The sequence below is a fragment of the Balaenoptera borealis genome (genome assembly GCF_965194805.1).
Source record: "Balaenoptera borealis genome assembly, chromosome: 6".
NCBI classification, from domain to species: Eukaryota; Metazoa; Chordata; class Mammalia; order Artiodactyla; family Balaenopteridae; genus Balaenoptera; species Balaenoptera borealis.
This window is the reverse complement of record NC_138863.1, coordinates 125,791,793-125,813,285: the sequence shown is the minus strand read 5'-3', so window position 1 is coordinate 125,813,285 and position 21,493 is coordinate 125,791,793. Positions and strand designations below refer to the sequence as shown.

The 21,493-nt window shown below is 36.2% G+C and overlaps 1 protein-coding gene across 4 annotated transcripts in view; it reads left to right on the top strand.

The window, feature by feature from the left end:
* The window catches only part of WDR33 (WD repeat domain 33), a 99,621-nt gene that overhangs the window by 25,216 nt on the left and 52,912 nt on the right, over nucleotides 1-21,493 (top strand). For 3 of the 4 annotated variants that reach the window (XM_082396618.1, XM_082396619.1, XM_082396620.1), the window contains exons 2-7: nucleotides 14,694-14,920; nucleotides 16,166-16,234; nucleotides 16,817-16,921; nucleotides 19,155-19,250; nucleotides 19,438-19,589; nucleotides 21,263-21,360. In XM_082396618.1, the coding sequence (XP_082252744.1) occupies nucleotides 14,717-14,920; nucleotides 16,166-16,234; nucleotides 16,817-16,921; nucleotides 19,155-19,250; nucleotides 19,438-19,589; nucleotides 21,263-21,360 (724 nt within the window). In that variant the 5' untranslated portion in view covers nucleotides 14,694-14,716. Of the gene's footprint in view, nucleotides 1-12,128; nucleotides 12,213-14,693; nucleotides 14,921-16,165; nucleotides 16,235-16,816; nucleotides 16,922-19,154; nucleotides 19,251-19,437; nucleotides 19,590-21,262; nucleotides 21,361-21,493 lie in introns of all 4 variants that reach the window. The other variant, XM_082396617.1, reaches the window with a different exon arrangement.

The following is a 21,493-nucleotide window of genomic DNA, read 5'->3' as shown; positions in this document are numbered from 1 at the left end:
TACAGTTACGGTAATCAAGATATTGAGGTAGACCCCCCACAAAATGTGAAAGACAATTCAATAGAAAAAAGATGAGTCTTTTTTATAATTGTTTACAGTACAATTGGAAAATGTAAAACAATAAAATTGACAGAGGAGAAGACAGGAGAAAGTCTTTGTAGCCTTGGCTTAGATAGAGACTTCTTAGATATAATCGAAAGCAGGAAATCAGTTGATAAGTTTGATTGCATTAAGATGAAAAACTTCTACTCTGAAAGAAATGGTGAAGAGAATGAAAAGAAGTGACAGACTGAGAGAAAATATTCGCAAATCACATATCTGATAAAGATTTTGTGTGTAGATTATGGAAGGAACTCTCAGAACGCAACAGTAAGAAAATAACCAGAGGGAGTTCCCTGGCAGTCCAGTGATTAGGGCTCCACGCTCTCAATGCCAAGGGCTTCGGTTCAATCCCTGGTCAGGAAACTAAGATCCCGCGAGCCATGTGGCATGGCCCAAAAAACGAAAATCCAATTTAAAAATAGGCAAAAATTTGAAAAGAAGCTTTGCTGGCAAAGATACATGTGTGACAAATAAATATCTGAAAAGACTTCTACATCATTAGTCACTAGGGAAATGCAAATTAAACCTCAACAAGATACTACTTCTCTACTATTAGAATGACTGAAAAGCAAAACAAACAACCATGTTCTCCGCCTAGTAGACTATACCAAGTATAAGTGAGAATGTAGAGCAACTGGAACTTTTATGCATTGCTGTTGGGAATGCAAAATGGTACAGCCACTTTGGGAAACAGTTTGGCTGCTTTCCATAAAGTTAAACATAAACTTAACATGACCCAGCAGTTTCAATCCTAGATATTTACCCATGAAAAATGAAAAGTTACGTCACACAAAAACTACATGTAAATGTTTATAGCAATTTTGTTCAAATTGCCAAGCATGGCAAAAAATCCAAATGTTCCTGAATTGGTAAATGGATAAACAGTTGTGGTATGTCTATAGAATTCAACAGTAAAAAAAGGAATTTGCAATAGCGTTGGCGAATCTCGAAAGTATTATGCTGAATAGAAAATGCCAGACTTAAAAGTCTATATACAATGTATGATTCTATTTATATGACATTCTGTAAAAGACAGAAACTACAATGATGAGGGGACTTCCCTGGTGGTCCAGTGGTTAAGACTCCACGCTTCCACTGCAGGGGTCGCAGGTTAGATCCTGCATGCCGTACCTAGCGGCCAAAAAAAACAACAACAACACACAGTTACAGGGATAGGAAACAGATCAATGGTTGCCAAGGGCTAGGAGTAGTGGTAGGAGATCTGTAACAGCGGGCCAGTGTGAAGAAATATATGGGGGTGGTGGAACTGTTCTACATCTTGATTGTTCCATGATTCTATGCATTTGGTAAAACTTAGAAACGTATACCAAAAAGTGAATTTTGCTGCACTTAGCTTTTTTTTTTTTTACAGGTATATTTTATTTATTTTATTTTATTTTTTAAATAAATTTATTTTTGGCTGCGTTGGATCATCGTTGCTGTGCGTGGGCTTTCTCTAGTTGCGGCGAGCGGGGGCTACTCTTTGTTGTGGTGCGTGGGCTTCTCACTTCGGTGGTTTCTCTTGTTGTGGAGCATGGGCTCTAGGTGCTCAGCCTTCAATAGTTTGGCACGCTGGCTCTAGAGCACGGGCTTCAGTAGTTGTGGCACACGGGCTTAGTTGCTCTGTGGCATGTGGGGTCTTCCCAGAGCAGGGCTCGAACCCATGTCCCCTGCATTGGCAGGCGGATTCTTAACCACTGAACCACCAGGGAAGTCCTTTTATTTAAAAATAAATTAATCAAGAGTATGAGAAGATAAGCCACAGACTGAGAGAAGATATTTGCAGAAGACACATCTGATAAAAGACTGTTACCCAGGATATGCAGAGAACTCTTAAAACTTAACAATAAGAAAATGTAGAACTCAGTTTAAAAAACGGGCAAAAGATCTGAACAGACACCTCTCCAAGGAAGATACACAGGTGACAAATAGGAATATGGAAAGATGCCCAGCATCATGCATCATTGGGGAGTTGCAAACTAAAGCAGCGAGACGCCGCTGCACACCTGTTAGAGTGTCTGAAATCCAAAACACTGACATCGCCAAATGCTGGTGAGGCTGTGGAGCAGCACAAAGTCTCATTCATTGCTGGTGGAAATGCAGAATGGTGCAGCCACTTTGGACAGTTTGTTAGTTTTTTACAAAATGAAGTTTACTCTTTTCTAAAAATATTTATTTATTTATTTGGCTGTGCTGGGCCTTAGTTGTGGCATGTGGGATCTAGTTCCCTGACCAGGGATCGAACCCAGGTCCCCTACTGGAAGTGTGGAGTCTTAACCACTGGACCACCAGGGAAGTCCCAAAATGAAGTGTACTCTTACCAGAGGATCCAGTAATCGCACTTCTTGGTGTTTAACCAAATTAGTTGAAAATAAATTCATAGAAAAAACCTGCATGTGAATGTTTATAGTAACTTTATTACTAATTGCCAAAACTTAGGTAACCAAGATATACTTTATAGGTGAGTGGATAAACAAAGAGTGGTACATCCAGACAATGGAATGTTAGTCAGTGCTAAAAAGAAATGAGCTAAGCTGTTGTGGAAAAGACCTGGAGGGACTTTAAATACATACTGCTGTGTGAAAGAAGTCAATCTGAATACATTTTTCAAAACCCATAGGATGTACAACACCGAGAGTGAACCCTTATATAAACTTTGGGCTTTGGGTGATACTGATGCGTTAATATTGGTACACTGATTTTCACTTTCAGTCCGATGCTGAATGTTGTGAGGGAGGGGGACTGTGCGCAGGAACTCTGTGCCTTCTGCTCACTTTTGCTGTGGACCTAGAACTGCTTTAGAAGATAAAAGTGTATAGGAATAAACCTGCCCAAGGAGGTGAACGACTTATATGCTGAGGACTATAAAACTAATAAAGGAAATTGAAGATGATTCAAAGAAATGGAAAGATAGCCCATGCTCTTGGATTGGAAGAATTAATATTGTTAAAATGGCCATACTGCCCAAAGCAATCTACAGATTCAGTGTGATCCCTATCAAATTACCCATTACATTTTCACAGAACTAGAACAAATAATCCTAAAGTTTATATGGAACCATAAAAGACCCAGAATTGCCAAAGCAATCCTGAGGAAAAAGAACAAAGCAGGAGGGATAACCCTCCCAGACTTCAGAGACTACTAAAAAGCTACAGCAATCAAAACAGCATGGTATTGGCACAAAAACAGATATCTGGATCAATGAAACAGAAAAGATCACTCAGAAACAAACCCACAAAACTAAGGTCAGTTAATTTTCGTCAGAGGAGGCAAGTACATACAATGGGAGAAAGATAGTCTCTACAGCAAGTGGTGTTGGGAAAGTCAGACAGCTGCATGTAAGTGAATAAAGTTAGAACACACCCTCACACCATACACAAAAATAAATTCAGAATGGCTTAAAGCCTTAAGTATAAGACATGGCACCGTAATCTCCTAAAAGAGAACATAGGCAAAACATTCTTCAACATAAATTGTATCAGTGTTCTCTTAGGTCAGTCACCCAAGGCAATAGAAATAAAAGCAAAATAAACAAATGTGACCTCATCAAACTTACAAGCTTTTGCACAGCAAAGGAAACAAAACAAAAAGACAACCTATGGAATGGGAGAAAATATTTGTAAACTATGTGACTGACAAGGGATTAATTTCCAAAATATACAAACAGCTCATACAACTCAACAACAAAAAGAAACCCAATTGAAAAATGGGCAGAAAACTTAAATAGACATTTCTCCAAAGAAGACATACAGACGGCCAACAGGCACATGAAAAGACGCTCAACATCGCTAATTATTAGAGAAATGCAAATCAAAACTACAATGAGATATCACCTCACACTGGTCAGAATGGCCATCATTAAAACGTCTACAAATAACAAATACTGGAGAGTGTGGAGAAAAGGGAATCCTCCTACACCTTTGGTGGGAATGTAAATTGGTGCAGCCACTATGGAAAACAGTATGGAGGTTCCTCAAAAAACTAAAAATAGAGTTGCCATATGATCCAGCAATCCCACCCCTCAGCATGTATCCAGTTAAAATTATAATTCAAAAGGTACATGCACCCTTATGTTCATAGCAGCACTATTCACAATAGCCAAGACATGGAAGCAACCTAAATGTCCATCGACAGATGAATGGATGAAGATGATGTGGTACATATATACAATGGAATGCTACTCAGCCATAAAAAAGAATGAAATAATGCCATTTGCAGCAATATGGATGGACTTAGAGATTATCATATTAAGTGAAGTAAATCAGAAGGAGAAAGACAAATACCATATGTTATCGTGTGTGGAATCTAAAATATGACACAAATGAACTTATCTATGAAACAGAAACAGATTCACAGACATAGAGAACAGACTTGTGGTTGCCAGAGGGGGAGGAGGGGAGGGGGAGAGATGGAGTGGGAGTTTGAGGTTAGCAGATGCAAACCATTACATGTAGAATTGACAAACAACAAGGTCCTACAGTATAGCACAGAGAACTAGATTCAATATCTTGTGATAAACCATAATGGAAAAGAATATACAAAAAAATGTATACATATGTATAACTCAATCACTTTGCTCTACAGCAGAAGTTAACACAATATTGTAAATCAACTGTAATTTTTAAAAGTATATAAAAATATTAAATAAATTTAAATGAAAAGAATGACAAGCTATGGCATTCAGACTTCTTGAGTATATGTTAAAATTTTTCTTGAAGATGAATGTAAGTAGACTGTTGCTTCAAGGAAAGCAACTGTTAGTGTTTGTTGCCAGTGATAAAAATTGAGTTTTCAAGCAAGAATTAGAGTTTTGGAAAACTTGTGTCTGTGAGGTTGAGTTTCCCAGTAATTAATAGTATTTATGATGAGATCAATGCTGATTTTAATAAAAGTGATTATTACATGTTTTACAAGAAGTGTGACAGTTAGATGAAATGCCTGATTTTGTGGAACCAGTGTTTTCCAAGTGATCAGTGCATGGTGTTGAAAAATCATGGTTTAAAGTTCCAAAGTGCAAAATAAACCAGTGTATTTTAATATAATAGAGTACAGAAAGCTTATTGATGTGATTTCAGAGGCTGCATTACAGTTAATATTTAATAAACTATCACTTGTCAAGTTTTGTTGGAATATCAAAGAATACCCCTAATTTTCTGAGGCTATTAAAATAATCTTCCTTTTTCCGAATGTATATCTCTGTGGGTCCAGATATTTTTCATGTACTCTAACCCAAATAATAACATATTGCGGCAGATTGAATGCAGAAGCAGACATGAGAATCCAGCTGTTTTCAGTTAAGCTAGACATTAAGGAGATTTGCAAAAATGTAAAAAACAATGCCAGTCTCTCACTAGTTGTTTCTGATGAAGGGAAAATAGTTATTATAATAGGTTTATCATCATTCTAAATTAAATTAATAAATACTTTGGATTTTTCTGTTTTAATTTCTAAAATGGCAAGTATCTATGGATATAAATACCACAATTAACAAAAATTGGGGGGAAATCCTCAATTTTTAAGAGTAAAGGGGTCCTGAAATAAAAAGTTTAAGAATTTGCTGCTATAAAGAAACTCTTCCATTGAATTCCTTGGTGGTCCAGTGGTTAGGACATGGTGCTTTCACTGCTGTGGCCGGGGTTCGATCCCTGGTCGGGGAACTAAGATCCCACAAGCCGCAGGGTGCAGCTAAAAAAAAAAAAAAAAACTGTTTCAGAAGTAAGCTATCCAAGTTACTTTGTCCAGTGGTTCCCAAAATTTGCCACACTAAGGTATCACCTGGGAGCTTTTAAAACTCTCTGCTGCCCAGTTCATATCCCGTACTGTTAAATCAGAATGAAGATGAGACCCTTAAAGTCTGGCCTTAGGAACTGCTGACTTCAACTCACACTTGAATCTTTGAATTCCTTATCTTTAATTTAGGAGGTCACTTTATGATTACTTACCTTATCTAAATGGGGCTTGGTTTTTGTTTACTTTTACAAAGGCAGTTCACTAATGCAGTGAGAATTGGTTTGTCCAGTTTTTATTGGTTTAGACGTTGATAAATTACAATGAAGTTTGAAAAGTGTAAGAATGGAAAACCCTCTTTGTATGCTAATGACAAGGGGAAATAAACATATCCAATAACCACTGACTTTATCTCCATTGAAAACCGTTGATGGTACAGGTTCCTTATCCCAGAATCACACTTTTGAAATATTGAGTTGTTACTTTCCAATTGAGTAGACAGTCAGATTTGTGGTCACATGTCCATTAAATATTAAAGTTAGCTTTTGAAATGGCACAGAAAACTGAGTGTAAAAGCCCAAATACAGTATCAGGTAACATGTATTAAACTGGTTGAGTGCAGTGTCCACTAAAATGTTTCAGTACCCTTGTACCTAAGTATACAACCAAAGCTGCTTACCGCAAGTTACAAAGAATTACGCAGGTAAATCTGAGGCTGAAAGCAATAAAAGTTGGAAAACTCCTACGCTGAGAGTTAAGTAAAGTTGATCTTTAATGTCAGATTTAGTCATCAACAAGATACAGAATCGTGAACTTTTAAAAACTACTTATTTAAACAATTGCCTTCTAGTTTATTCTTTAAAAGATGGAATGGTCTCAACATACTGTCTCCTGATTTGTTCAGGATTCATATTTATCAGTGATTGGACATTGAAGAGAGAACATATTGATCACTTTGTTATTGGCCTTTTTTACCACTTGTGTAGATCCCCTCAAAGTTCTGTGGCAGATTAGGTATCAGATCTCTTTTAGGGTAGATTATCAATCTCAGGGCCTAATGGTCTGGTGATAATCTTCAGTAGAGGTTCCTAGGCTGAGGTTCTGACCTAGGGGACCAGGTTTGTGTTAATGAGGGTGGTGATCTTAAAATCTTCTGTTATTTTTAAAAGCCCTTCAGTAATTGTACTTGCTATCCTAGCTATTTAATGCATCAGTAGTTTGCTTTCGGTTAGAATTCTGTCCTCTCAGTTTGGGGAAACAAGCTTTCATGTTCTGATCAGAAAGCTCTGATTAGTGGTTGACACGGTAAGAATTGTTATATTTCATAGTCCGACCAGATTCTGGTGCCATAGCTACTGTAGCCAGGCATTGTACCCACGCTAGACAGATGCTGTGTTTGAACTTCTTTGGCTATGGATTCTCAGTGGCAGCAGAAATTAAGTCATCAGAAGCAGAAGATAGCATAAATAAGAAACTCTGGTTTTCACTGAACGGTTTGTTAACATTAAGCCATTTGCTTTCACTTTTGACAAATTTAACAGGAAGGAAATACTTTTTTACATTGTGACCTAGTGTACACACATGTACAACCAAAACAAGTTTTAAGAAGCAGTTCTTTCCTTTAAAATGTGTGGTTCAATCTTGTCTGTTCTATGTTTTAAATTATTAAAGTAATGCTAGTTGTCAGCCACATTGATTTTAGGAACCACCAATAGGATATGACTTCTGGTTTAAAGGAAAAGCACTACTTCAGAGCAATTGATGAACTTTCAGGCCATGGAGGTTTCTTTTCAGTTCTACCCTCCTGAATCGTAAAGATATTTTTATTCAATTGTGTGAAGCATTTAGTAAATTCATTTTGGATTGAATTTGTGGAATTAGTTAAGGTTTAGCAGTGTTATTTTCCAATAAAAAATACATTTGACCCTTGACCAATATGGGTTTGATCTGTGCAGGTCCACTTAGACGCAAATGATTTTCAATAGTAAATACTACAGTACTGCATGGTCCATTTGCTGGTTGACTCTGAAGTTGCGAAGGACCGTGGATATGGAGGGCTGACTATAAGTTATACTCAGGTTAACCCCGCATTGTTCAAGAGTCAACTGTACACCTTTCCCCCTGTGTTTTAGTTGGAGATTGGCTGTGATGGTAAAATTTTTCTCAGGGAGTCAGAAATGTTTGCTTGGGGAAGATTATTTTGGATTATGTTTGGTTGGGGAAAAGATTATTCGGGATGTGGTGTGCTGAATGAATGAATGTTACTTATTTTTGTTTCTTTCCTGTCTTTTCCTCCAACCTTCCCCCACCCCACCCTGAATTTAAACTTCTTGAGGCTGAATTGTGCAGTAAGCATCCTGTGTTATATCCCTATTGCCTATGCCTACAAGTATAGTAGATTCTCAATGTAGTAGTATTCTCATATTGCTTTCTTTATGAGCTCTTCTGTTCTGATAAACTGTCAGTCTTGAGGACAGACTTTATGTGTGTCTCTGTCTTTAGCCTGTCAAGTAGTTAGTGCTCACTGATTACTTCTTGAAATGAATTATATTTCTTGTTATGCTTCCCCATGTCACAGGGATTTTTCAACAAATTCAACAGTTCCTAAGTTTATGTATTCATAGCTAGTAACTAGTAACTGCCTCAGTGAATTTGGTGGTGCCTGCTCATTATTAATAAGTTTTGCTATATAATTTTCAATTTAAGTCTTACGTCTCTCATAAATCTCTTTCTGTTCATTCTGCTATTGTTCTAATTTTTGAGCTTGTGTTACTACTAGTATAGAGTTTTTATTACTTTAATTAGAAGTTAGGTTCAATAAAATGAGTTATTGTTTAGCACAATTCTACAACGTGAAACTTGTAATGACTTTTCTTTAAGAAAAGCATTTGTGGTTCACTGGTCAGAATGGCCGTCATCAAAAAATCTACAAACAATAAATGCTGGAGAGGGTGTGGAGAAAAGGGAACCCTCTTGCACTGTTGGTGGGAATGTAAATTGATACAGCCACTATGGAGAACAGTATGGAGGTTCCTTAAAAAACTAAAAATAGAACTACCATACGACCCAGCAATCGCACTACTGGGCATATACCCTGAGAAAACCATAATTCAAAAAGAGTCATGTACCAAAATGTTGATTGCAGCTCTGTTTACAAGAGCCAGGACATGGAAGCAACCTAAGTGTCCATCAACAGATGAATGGATAAAGAAGATGTGGCACATGTATACAATGGAATATTACTCAGCTATAAAAAGAAACAAAATGGAGTTATTTGTAGTGAGGTGGATGGACCTAGAGTCTGTCATACAGAGTGAAGTAAGTCAGAAAGAGAAAAACAAATACAGTATGCTAACACATATATTTGGAATCTAAGGAAAAAAAAAAAAAGGTCATGAAGAACCTAGGGGCAAGACGGGAATAAAGACACAGACCTACTAGAGAATGGACTTGAGGATATGGGGAGGGGGAAGGGTAAGCTGTGACAGAGAGAGTGGCATGGACATATATACACTACCAAACATAAAATAGATAGCTAGTGGGAAGCAACCGCATAGCACAGGGAGATCAGCTCCATGCTTTGTGACCACCTAGAGGGGTGGGATAGGGAGGGTGGAAGGGAGGGAGATGCAAGAGGGAAGAGATACGGGAACATATGTGTATGTATAACTGATTCACTTTGTTATAAAGCAGAAACTAACACACCATTGTAAAGCAATTATACGCCAATAAAGATGTTAAAAAAAAGATATCTTTGTAAATAATGACTGTCAATATTTTAAATATATCAGTTCTTCCCAAAGTGATCTAGAGATTTGCTGTAATGGCAATTCATATGTAAAAGTTGTCTGTTTGTTTATTTGGTAGAACATGACAATCATGTTATTAATCATAAAATTATTATGATGTAAAAAAAAAAGGAAAATGGAGGAACAACAACAACAAAAAACAAAAACATGAGACATGTAGAAAACCAAAGGTAAAGTGTTAAACATAAATAAATCCTACCGTATCAATAATAAAAACTAAATGTAATGAATTAAACAATACAATCAAAAGTCATATATTGTCAAACTGGGTTTAAAAAAATGTTTTCTGTAGGAGATGCTCCTTGGATTCACAGGTCTAATGTGTACAAAGTAAAAGGATGAAAAAATATACATCATGCAAATAGCAACCATAAGCATGCTGAAGTGGCTATACTAATACCAGAAAAAATAGACTTTAAAACAAACAAAAAATTACTAGATATGAAAAGGGACATTTTATGATAAAAAAGGGAAGATACAAAAATTATTAACATATGTGTCCTGAATAAGATAAAACCAAAATACATGGAGAAGAAAATAGCAAAATACACGAAGAATTGAAGGAAGAAATAGGTAATTCCACAACATTAAGTAGAGGCTTCAGTACTCCACGGTCAATAATGGATAGAACAATTAGGCAGAAGATCAACAAGGATATAGAAGACTTGGACAACACTATGAATTATCAAGACCTAATAAATGTCTAAAGAACACTCAACTGAACAGTAAAATACTCATCTTCTCAACTACATGTGAAATGTTTTCCAGCATAGATGACATGCTAGGCTAAAAGACAGGAGATTGAAAACCACATACATTGTTGGTGGGAATGTAAAATGGGTGGCCATTTTGCAAAACAGCTTGACAGTTCCTCCAAATGTTAAACATAGAGTTACCCTATGACCCAGCAGTTCCACTACTAAATATATACCTAACAGAAATAAAAACTTAGGTCTGCACAAAAGCTTGTACATGAATGTTCATAGAAGCATGTTTATACAAACAAAAGGTGGAAAAAATTCAAATGTCAATCTGACAAATGAATAAACAAAATGTGGAATATCTGTACAATAGAATAGCACTCAGCTAGAAAAAGGAATGAAATATTGATCCATGTTACAACATGGATGAACCATGAAAGCATTATGTAAAGTAAAAGCAGCCACTCACAAAAGATCACATATTGTATGGTCCCATTTATATGAAATGCCCAGAAGAGCAAATCTGTAGAGACAGAAAGTAGATTGGTGATTGCCTAGGACTGAGAGGGTTGAGGAGAATGAGAAAACATTGTTAATGTGTAATGGGTTTTTTTGTGGGGGGACAGAAATCTAAAATTGGATGTTGTGATGGTTACACAAGTCTTTTAGTGGTTACACTAAGAACCACTGAATTGTATACATTAAAGCGTTGAAATTATGGTATGTAAATTACATCCCAGTAAAGCTGTTAAAAAAAAAAGCATTTGTGGTTTTTTCCCTATCTTCATTTATAACTTGGTAGTATTACATGACTAAGATTATAAAAGGTTATTTTGTAATAGTTGGGACAAGAAGCAGAATTATAATGCTTGTATGGATTTGCATACACAAACGCGTCTGGGTATTCCAGTTTGTTCAACAGACTAGTCAGTACATTAGCTAAAAGAATAATATATTTCATACAAAATAATATCTTTGAGCAAAAAGGATCTTTGAAGTTATCTACATTAGACTTGTTGTCCAGGTTGAAAAAACAGATGCAGAGAAGTGGCATGACCTGCCCAATTTTGGAGAGTAGTTGCAAGCTTGAAGGCTAAGAATATGCTGCAGACTTTTGTGACTTCAGGAGTCTTTGTATTTGCCAAAAATAGAGATGGGGACCAAAAAACACAAAGTATGAAATCTATTCTATGACCTTAGAAGTGATATTCAGTGAATCACGACAATATGTTGTACCCTATGCTAGGTGTAATAAAAAGTAGGCACTTGATAAAATTGTGCTGATTTCTTGAAACATTGAAGGTTTGTGTGTATGAGAAAGACATGATGAATTCAATGTTTCAGGTGATTTTTTTCCTTAGCAATTTGGTTCTGTTGTTAGTATGTATTTAATAATCATACGCAAATTACTTATGCTCATTCTGCCTCAGTTTCTGTCTTGCCTACAGCACCCTTCTCCCCACCCCATCCCCTCTATCTCCCTCCCTCCCACTCTACCCCAGATACGAGATGAATATGCTGTGGGGACAGCCCTGCCTTGTGGTTTAAATTGTTGTCTTCTGTTAGCGTAGCTCAAGTGTGAGTACTTCAGTGAGTAGAAATTACAGTGATTATTTTTATGAAAGATAAAGCTCTTATTTCTTTTTCTGTATTTGGTTATATATGTAGTTCCTTGAAGTATAGTCCTGAGTGAAACCTGAAAAGGATAGTTTTAATGATTTTATTAATGGTTTTTCTATCTGGGTCATTCATTTTTCAACCTCATATATCAAGTTTTCTGCTGTTTCAGTCATCGAAAGCTGTTATATCATTATTGCTGAAATCTTTTGGCAACCCAAAGGAAGAAGAGTTGAAGAAGAGTCAGGAGGTCCAGGTATTTTGCTCTGCCTCTGCCTCTGTGTTGGTTTGCTGCGGTTGCCATGACAAAGTGCCACAGACTGGGTGGCTTAAACAACAGAAATTAATTTTCTCACAGTTCTGGAAGTTAGAAATCTGAGATTAAGGTGTGAGCAGGGGGTTGGTTTCTTCTGAGACCTCTCTTCTTGGCTTGTAGATGGCTTTCGTCTTCCCATGTTTTCACATGGCCTTCCTTTTGTGCATGCCTGCATCCTAATATCCTTCTCTTATTGGGATATCAGTCACAAGGGTTAGGGCTTTATCTCCAAGTGCAGTCACATTCTGAGGTACTGGAAGTTAGGACTTCAACATACGAATTTGTGGGGGGACACAGTTCAGCTCATAACAGCCACTAAGAGGCTCTGTTTTGACTTTGGGCAAATTACAGTGGTTTGCAGAAGTGAAGCTGAAGTGTGTAAGGCATTTATGAAGACTGGTTACTGTATTGTCAGGAGGTTTTCTTGTTTTAGGGCTGGATTTTGATTTAGAATATTTTTTTTTCATTTTCTTCATGCTGGACCTTTTTAATTTTTTTTTTTTTTTTTGCCTGCATTGGGTCTTTGTTGCTGTGCGCAGGCTTTCTCTAGTTGCGGCGAGTGGGGGCTACTCTTCATTGCGGTGCACAGGCTTCTCATTGCGGTGGCTTCACTTGTTACAGAGCACGGGCTCTAGGCGCGCTGGCTTCAGTAGTTGCAGCACTCAGGCTTAGTAGTTGTGGCTTGCGGGCTCTAGAGCACAAGCTCAGTAGTTGTGGCGCATGGGCTTAGTTGCTCCACGGCATGTGGGATCTTCCCGGACCAGAGCTCGAACCCGTGTCCCCTGCATTGGCAGGCGGATTCTTAACCACTGCGCCACCAGGGAAGCCCCTTGAGTAGTGTTTTTGAGATTCATCCATGTTGTAGCATGTGTCAGCACTTCATTCCCTTGTTTTTTTGGCTGAATAATTTTTAAGCCTCTTTTGATACATGTAAAAATCTTTATTCTCATTTGGTATCAATGATATTAGAAACTAGACTATTAGGATAACTTTATTCTAATAAAATTAGAAATTTGATGATTATAAAGTGAAAAAAATAGAAATTTTAAAATACACTTTTCAAAGCTGCATCCTTTTAGAATTACTGGCTTAGACATCTGAATTAAAGCCGTTAATTGAAATCTGCATGCTGAAACTTAGTTGGATTCGTGGGATAGCTGAATAAACAGATTCCTTCACCAACCTTATTGAGGCAAATGCATTCTAATTTAATATACACACAGACTGAGAATGTGTCTCATCTCATTACAGATGAACATTTGTCAGGAGTCTTCTGGGATTGCTCCAGAGTAGTGGAAGTAATATGTATTAGATGCACGTTTAATTGCACTGTTTACTTTTGGTGTTGTGGGAGTCAGGACTTATCTCCCCACCCCCACCCCTCCTCCTGCCCCATTTCCTTTCTGTTATTATTAAATGGTTTCAGGAGATACTAAAGGGACATGGGTGAATTAGCTAGTACTAAGAATATTTTCATCCAGAGGAAATCACAGATTTATTTTCAGGTCCTTTATTTAGTGTCTTGAATGAAGAAAGGCAAATGTAAGAATATAGAAAAATAATGGAGAGTGTAATCATTCCTCTTTTTCAAAGAAAAATACCAAAATGGTTATAACACCCTTTATGTGTTTTTTCATGGTCTGATTTTTTTTTTTCCCATGGTCTGATTTTTAAAATATGCTTGAAAATGTCGTTTTAAATCATGCATATTTGTATTTTTGGAATGTAAGTTTAATTGGAGAACACTAAAGTTGAAAAACTGTAAGCTCTGAACGTTTTTTTCCTTCAGATGTTAGCTTAATATTGCCTTATAAATATGTAAATCCACATACTGAGAAATAAGTTTCTGTGGTAGTTACTTTGAGCCTGAAATTAGATATACATACTTTTAGCATTCATATGAAGTAAGATAGTTTATTCCACTTTTTAACACTAGTCCTAGGAAATTTAAAAGGACAAAATGTCAGGTTTTAAAATTTTTTAGTTACTCTTGTATAAAATGGGGGTCTTACGATAAAATGATGTGTTTTACTATCAAACATCTAATGAAAACTTCATTTTAAAAATGTGAACAGTTCTCAGTGATTTTACCTTCCTTACCCTCCACAATTTACCCACCCCACACGTGCACAACACAATTGCCCCAAGCTGTTACAAACAGTGATTTTTCCTTCCGTCAGGCTAAATTTTACAACAAATACTTATTAGCATTTATTCTGTGAATTGACCTTTTTCAAATGTGTAACTGGTCTCTGCCATTAGATTTAATAGTTCATTTTGGAAATAGGTTGACTAAAAGCTAAAAATGGTGCATATTAGGAAAAGGAAAAGAAGTGTAAAAAAATGTTCATTTAAAAATATTTTCAGGCAGTGTTACAGTGCTGATATATTTGTAGTGACAGTACTTTTTCCTTACCCTAGTGTCCTAGAAGGAAAACATCACCATGGCTACAGAAATTGGTTCTCCTCCTCGTTTTTTCCATATGCCAAGGTTCCAACACCAGGCACCTCGACAGCTATTTTATAAGCGACCTGATTTTGCACAGCAGCAAGCAATGCAACAGCTTACCTTTGATGGAAAACGAATGAGAAAAGCAGTAAACCGAAAAACCATAGACTATAATCCATCTGTAATTAAGTATTTGGAGGTAAGTCCAGTTAATGTACTTCAGATGACCAAACTTTGGCTTCTTAAAAAGAAGAAAGTTTTTATAATGCAGGGTAATGAGTATACCTGTGTTTTTTGAATTAGTAGGATGAAGTAGAATTTCAAATGAGGCCAATCACCTCAATAAAAAAAGAGTACTTTTTTTCTTTTTGCTCTTTGCGTACATGAATAATCTCAAAAATTTAATTAGACTCCAACTTAAAAATAGATTTTGTTCTAAAGGTTCACACTGTATTTCAGAAGAGGGTACTTTTGTCCAACTAGGCCAACTTTAAAACACTTGTTAAACCCACAGTGTATATGAAATGTTAAGAGACTACCAACATAGGAATATTTGTATTAGAACATGTGTTCAGGATAGTGACTTGCATGTCCAAGACACTGGCATCAGAACACCACTCTCCAAGCCCCTCAGGGAAAAGGGCTGTATTTACTTAGAGGGTTGAGCACCTACTATAGTCTTACAGGGTGAAACTAACTCTGACATGGCAAAGAAAGGCAGTGTAGGGGTCTGCCTAAACCTGTGTCAGCTTGACATATCTCCCCTTTGAGTTCTTTATTTACTTGTCTTAACCTTTCTTGTCTTAAGCCTCTGTGATTTGTTTTTTTCATTGCTAACTCCACGTTAATCAGGTTTTGGTCTGCTCTGCCTCCTGTGAAGAAAATTTGTCTGCTTTTCGTTACCTGAGACAAGTTGTTAAAAGACCTGTATGCATGTTGGGCATAATTAGTATGTTGCAGGCACATAGCAAAAATATTCATTCAGAGGTAAAGACAGATTTAGGCTTTTTCAGGTGTTTCAGTTGGAAAACTAGACTAGGAAAGTTTGGGAGGAATTAAGAAAACCAACACCAAGATAAGAGGAATTGTTTTGTGCTGAGAATTTTGAAGGAATTGGGAATGTCTGTTTACCCCTTGTCCTTTTTCCGTTTACTGAGGTATGGTCAGTGAGAATGTGTTGGGGTCAGCAGCATCTTGGATGATTGGTTGGGCATAATATGAGTAAAGGAGGGAAATTCTAAGCAATGTCAGTGTCATAAGAGGGGAAATCTCTTAAGATACACACTATTATCTATGTTTTAGAACATAATGAAAAAGTTTTAGTCTTCTTTTTTCCCCATTTAACGACAGCTTGCATTTTGTAAATATTTACTTACGTTTCAAATTGAGTATAATTAGACCATATATTAATTGGTTGATTGATTAATTTATTTATTTTTAACAGAATAGAATATGGCAAAGAGACCAGAGAGATATGCGGGCAATTCAGCCTGATGCAGGTTATTATAATGATGTAAGTATAAGATATGTCATGGTAGCTTAATAGAAACCTCTTTGCTTGGACATTTGAACTATGGGATCTCTAATTCAAACATGGACTTTTCTTTTTACATTTTTATGATTAAAATAAAACATTCCTAAAGGGATAATATAACATACCTGTGTAAACCATGGGTTTTTTTTTTTAAATCTCAATTTAAATTTTCCTTTTAATCTGATGACGGATGAACTTTTGATTTGGGGTTTAAAGCAGTGTCCAGCAAAAGATTGCACTGCCTCAGAGTCTCTGTAACAGGAAAGTTAATTTTAAACTTGGCTTGTTATGAATGTGTTTAATTGTGTTAACTTTGAGAAGTAATTGGGGGAAATCTGGCACTTGATTTTATTGTTTATTTAGTAATTATGGGCATTTAACTTTCCTGTATCTCCATTTTCTTCATTTAATTACTATAGACTAATTGTAAACTATTATAATAGTGTTTTGAAAGTCCTATATGGTCCTGAATTTGCCTTTAAATGTTGAAGTAATTACCTTGTCATGTCCCTGATTTATGCCCTGTTTGTGATCTTTAAACCCAATTTTCTTTTTTTGTAGCTGGTTCCACCTATTGGGATGCTGAATAATCCTATGAATGCAGTAACAACAAAGTTTGTTCGAACGTCAACAAATAAAGTAAAGTGTCCAGTATTTGTTGTTAGGGTAAGTATTCTGTTTGATATTTTTTGGAAAAATTAACTCTTGAGTTAGCCTGCAAATATATTTGCAAAGAAAATTAAACATTATTTTAAATGTATATCTGGGATAAAAATCAGTGTATTGCTTGTATTTTTATTTTGAAATATCCAATCATTTATCCACTATATCCGCATTTAGTAAGGTAGTACTTTTGGATTGCTTTTCTTCATGTTGCAATTTCCATAGAGTTCTCTCTGAGCTGGCCATGGATATATATATTGCAGCAGGTGTCTGACTTGCTCTTGAATAGGAATGTTTTGTTACTGTTTAGAGAGCAGCATCTCAAGGCGAATGAAAACTCTTAGGGTTACTAGGAAGGAAAACACCTAAGAAGAGCTGAAGACCAGTGGTAGACCATAATTGTCAGCTCCATGAAGGTACATTGTAGGTACTCTATACATTTTCACTAAAATTTTTAAAATATAATTTAAAAATAAATATTAACATGGTTCAAATTATTAAAATTTGAAGGGGTTTGCAATAAAAAAAGTCTTCCCATCTCTGTCTCCCAGGCGTCCTGTTAATATTTCCATAGATAATGATATAATCATTTTTTTGTTGTTTGCTAGTAAGAATGCACTTGCTGGTTAGCAGTGTATCAAGTCCAGAAATATAGGAAAGTTAATAGTCAAAGTGGAGCAAATAAGAATTGAAAAAAGTAATGGGACAGAGAAAAGACAGTCATGGCAAACATTGTGGCAAATGAGCAAAATAAGCAGGTCTTCTTATTAGAGAGTTGTGATAGACAGCTGGAAGAACTGAGAGGGGCTGGAAGAGACTCTGGCTTGAGCTCCATACAAATGTGGTAGTCAGTCTCAGGCCTCCTGTTTGCTTCAGAGGCCTATTACAGTAGAAACCATTAGTAAAGAAACATTATTTGAATAGCTTTTGTATTAGGAGAGCCAACCAGTAGGTAGTGTAATTTTGTTTGCCAGGGAATTTGGCAAAAGGAGTATGATGGCAGCTAATTTTAATATCTTGTTAGCATAACACAAAACCTTTTTGGAATGAGTAATATCTGAGCATTCTGTGTCCTGTATCTTGTTAGATGGGTAAATTTCTCATTTGGGAATCAAGCTATAAGGTCTTAAGAAATTTGCACATAGTAGAGGCAAGTCCAAATTACAAGATATTAAAGACATAAAGACTGTGGGTCCTGTGTCTACAGTTTGATTGCTTGTAGTATTTACTGGGTTGGGATCCATAGCAGATAACAGAAACTAGGAAAGTAGGAGTATTTTATTAATAATAATCAAAATCATGATCTGCAGGTAAACAGTAAAAGGCTGGCTTGTCATATATATCTGTGAAATTTACCAGACTTCATTTCATGTATCTCATCCTATAAACACACTTGTATTTTTCAACTCTGTGTCACACTTTTTACTAATAGGATTGTTGTATTGATATTTCATGTATTTACATCTAAGGAAAATGAACGTGTAATCTATCATAGAAACTTGAAAATAAAAGTAAGAAAAAATATGTTGCATTTTGAGTTGATAAGCATATATCACAGATTCCCTTCAGTGTGCAAATTGTGACATTGAAATATTGGGGTACTGTTTGTCATGCCTCTGTTGTATTACATTTTCTTGGAGACTAGATTAGCATAAGACCTGTCACTGCCTGATACTGTGAACGAAGAACTTAAAAAAATATATATACATGTATATATTGTATGTTTAGTTTCCAGGAAAAGTTTGATAGCCTTGATGTCCTTAAATGTAATACTGTTTTTTCATAAGACACTGGTAATTTTTTTGCCTGAATTGGTTCACTAGCAGCTGTAATAAACCAAATCCTTTATACATTTAGTCTTTGAGTTTTTCTGGTGACTGACCATCTTATTTATGTTGGTCTGCCATGTATTCTAGAAAAATTAGGTCTTTGCATATTTTGTTTTGAAATGCTGTTTAGAGTGCCTAGGTGTGTGTAACTTAACAGGTATTTAAAATGCACTTATTATTTTTACTTAATGAGCTAAAGTGCTAGAGCTTTCCTTGCACTGTGTTAATACAAGTTCTTTTCTGACAAAGTACTTGCTTATAAATCTGAGCTATAGTCTTAAGTGAAAGTCAGTATTGTCCACTTAATGTCAATTATTGGATATTTTATAAATAAAGACTTTCTAAGTGTTTTAAAAATTAAGGTTGAGGATTCGTGACCTTGTATAATGTCTTTTTTTCCCCCCCAGTGGACTCCAGAAGGAAGACGGTTAGTCACTGGAGCCTCTAGTGGAGAGTTCACCTTGTGGAATGGACTCACTTTCAATTTTGAAACAATATTACAGGTAACAGTAATCATCAGATGGTAGCATCATCCTGTGTTACTGTAAAGAACTTGATATAGAGTTACTGTCTTGGCATTTTAAACTTAAAATTGGACAGATTATTGTTATGAGTTAATATATGCTCCTGTAAAGGCTTCCGTCATATATTCTTTTGTATAATGTTTACAAATGTTTTATGTTTTCACAGGCTCATGATAGCCCAGTGAGAGCCATGACTTGGTCACATAATGACATGTGGATGTTGACAGCGGACCATGGAGGATATGTGAAATATTGGCAGTCGAACATGAACAACGTCAAGATGTTCCAGGCACATAAGGAGGCGATTAGAGAGGCCAGGTTTATACACAATATACCATTTTCTGTAGTCCCTATTGTCATGGTTAAATTATTCTCTAAGTGTATTCTGGGTGCAGAGATGCATGGGCTCTGTCAGATTCTGGGAAACTTTCTGCACCCTATAAACACAATATTTTTCTTTGTTTTCACACATTCACCATTTTGCTGGCACTTTTCTGAAGTAGTGTTGTCCCGGTATCAGCCTTTGCAATATGTTAGAGATGTATTGTCTGCCGCATTTTGCACTGGTTTTCTCTTTTCGTTTATGGTTAATAATGTGTATACGTTATTCATTTTTATTACCTACTATGTAAGACAAGAATATTTCATTCCAAATAAAGAATTCAGTCTTTAATTATACAACTGAATAAAATCTAAAGCCTACAGAAAACACCTTCAGAGTTCACACAAAATGCAAGATAAAAAAGGCTTAAGTGAAGACCTGGTTGGCTTGGTTATGCCACGACTTCAAAAGGAAAGTATAGTAGGACTAAAAACTCTCACAAGTAACTCTGGCTGTGGCAAACATTAATGGATTAATGAGTGGGTTCTTTCAAGCTTTGAAACTGTAAGCAGACCAATGTCAAGAAGACTTTCCTTCTGATTCACTGTTGATAACATCAGTAATGCAAATGTATCATAAGTGGGAGTTTAAAATATTTTCAGTGAGTTGTATATTTTTACATATCAGTGAGATATGTATAGTAGAAATGGAAAAAAAAAGTTTCAAAAACAAGCCTGAAGAATTGCTGCAGCCTCAGAATAAAGCTAAGCAGCATTCTTTACGGTTGTGCCACCCACGTGTGGGAGGAGGTTGACATCTTTATAGAAACATCATCCACTGCAGTCACTTGTTTCTACTTTCAGAATCTTAACAAAAGTTATTGGATAAACACGCTTCTGCAAAGACTTTGCCTTATTGTCCTGACCATACGTTGAGTTTTCGCAGTTGGTCCTTTCTTAGGCAAAGGGTTCAGAAGTTCAGGGGAGTTCTTAAGATGAGAAACTTGATGGTCTTTTACAGGGAGGAAAAAAATGGATTCCTCCTTTGCAAGCATATTCTTTGGCTTTAAACAGTCAGAAGGTCCCCATGTTAGTTTTCTTCAAAAAGTGCAACATTCATGGGATAGCTTGCCTGGAAGAAGGTGTGAACGTTTTCCACAGACCTTTTACATAAATCAGAAACAACATATGTAGGGATGTGTAGCAACCAGTCTTTCAACAGCCTGTCTGAAACTTCTATGAAGTTTGAAGCAGAAGCTGATGCTAATTTTTTGAGCAGTATTCCTATGTGATTTAAAAGACTTTACAGGAATATTGCAAAGATAGAATTTGTTTAGTTTCTACACTTAAATCAGCTCCATGTTTTACTGTTGGTACCATAGGAAATACTATACTGGGGAGTGTGGGTAACAATAGTACTAATAATACACTCATAAAGTTCTCTGAATATTGATGATTGAAAACTAAGAAGCAGCTACTCTGTTGAATTCTTCTTTTGATGAGATACATTTGTTAGCTGACAACATTCTCTTTAAGGGCTTCTTCACTGTGGATACTTCCCTCTCCTGTTTATAACGCAGCACAGTGTTTTTATTTTTCCCTGTCTGAGAAGCACAGATAATCTGTTAAATGCTGACTTCTTTCCCCTGCTGTGTGTCTTCATGTAACAGTTTCTCACCCACGGATAATAAATTTGCTACATGCTCTGATGACGGCACTGTTAGAATCTGGGACTTTCTTCGTTGCCATGAGGAAAGAATTCTCCGAGGTACGTGTACTAACAGTACTGATTGGAATATTTAAATAGGGAAGGCATTTGTGGTTTAAATCATCACAATACCACAATACCAGCTTACATCTTCATTCAACTGTTTTACATACACACCCTCTCAGTCAGGCTC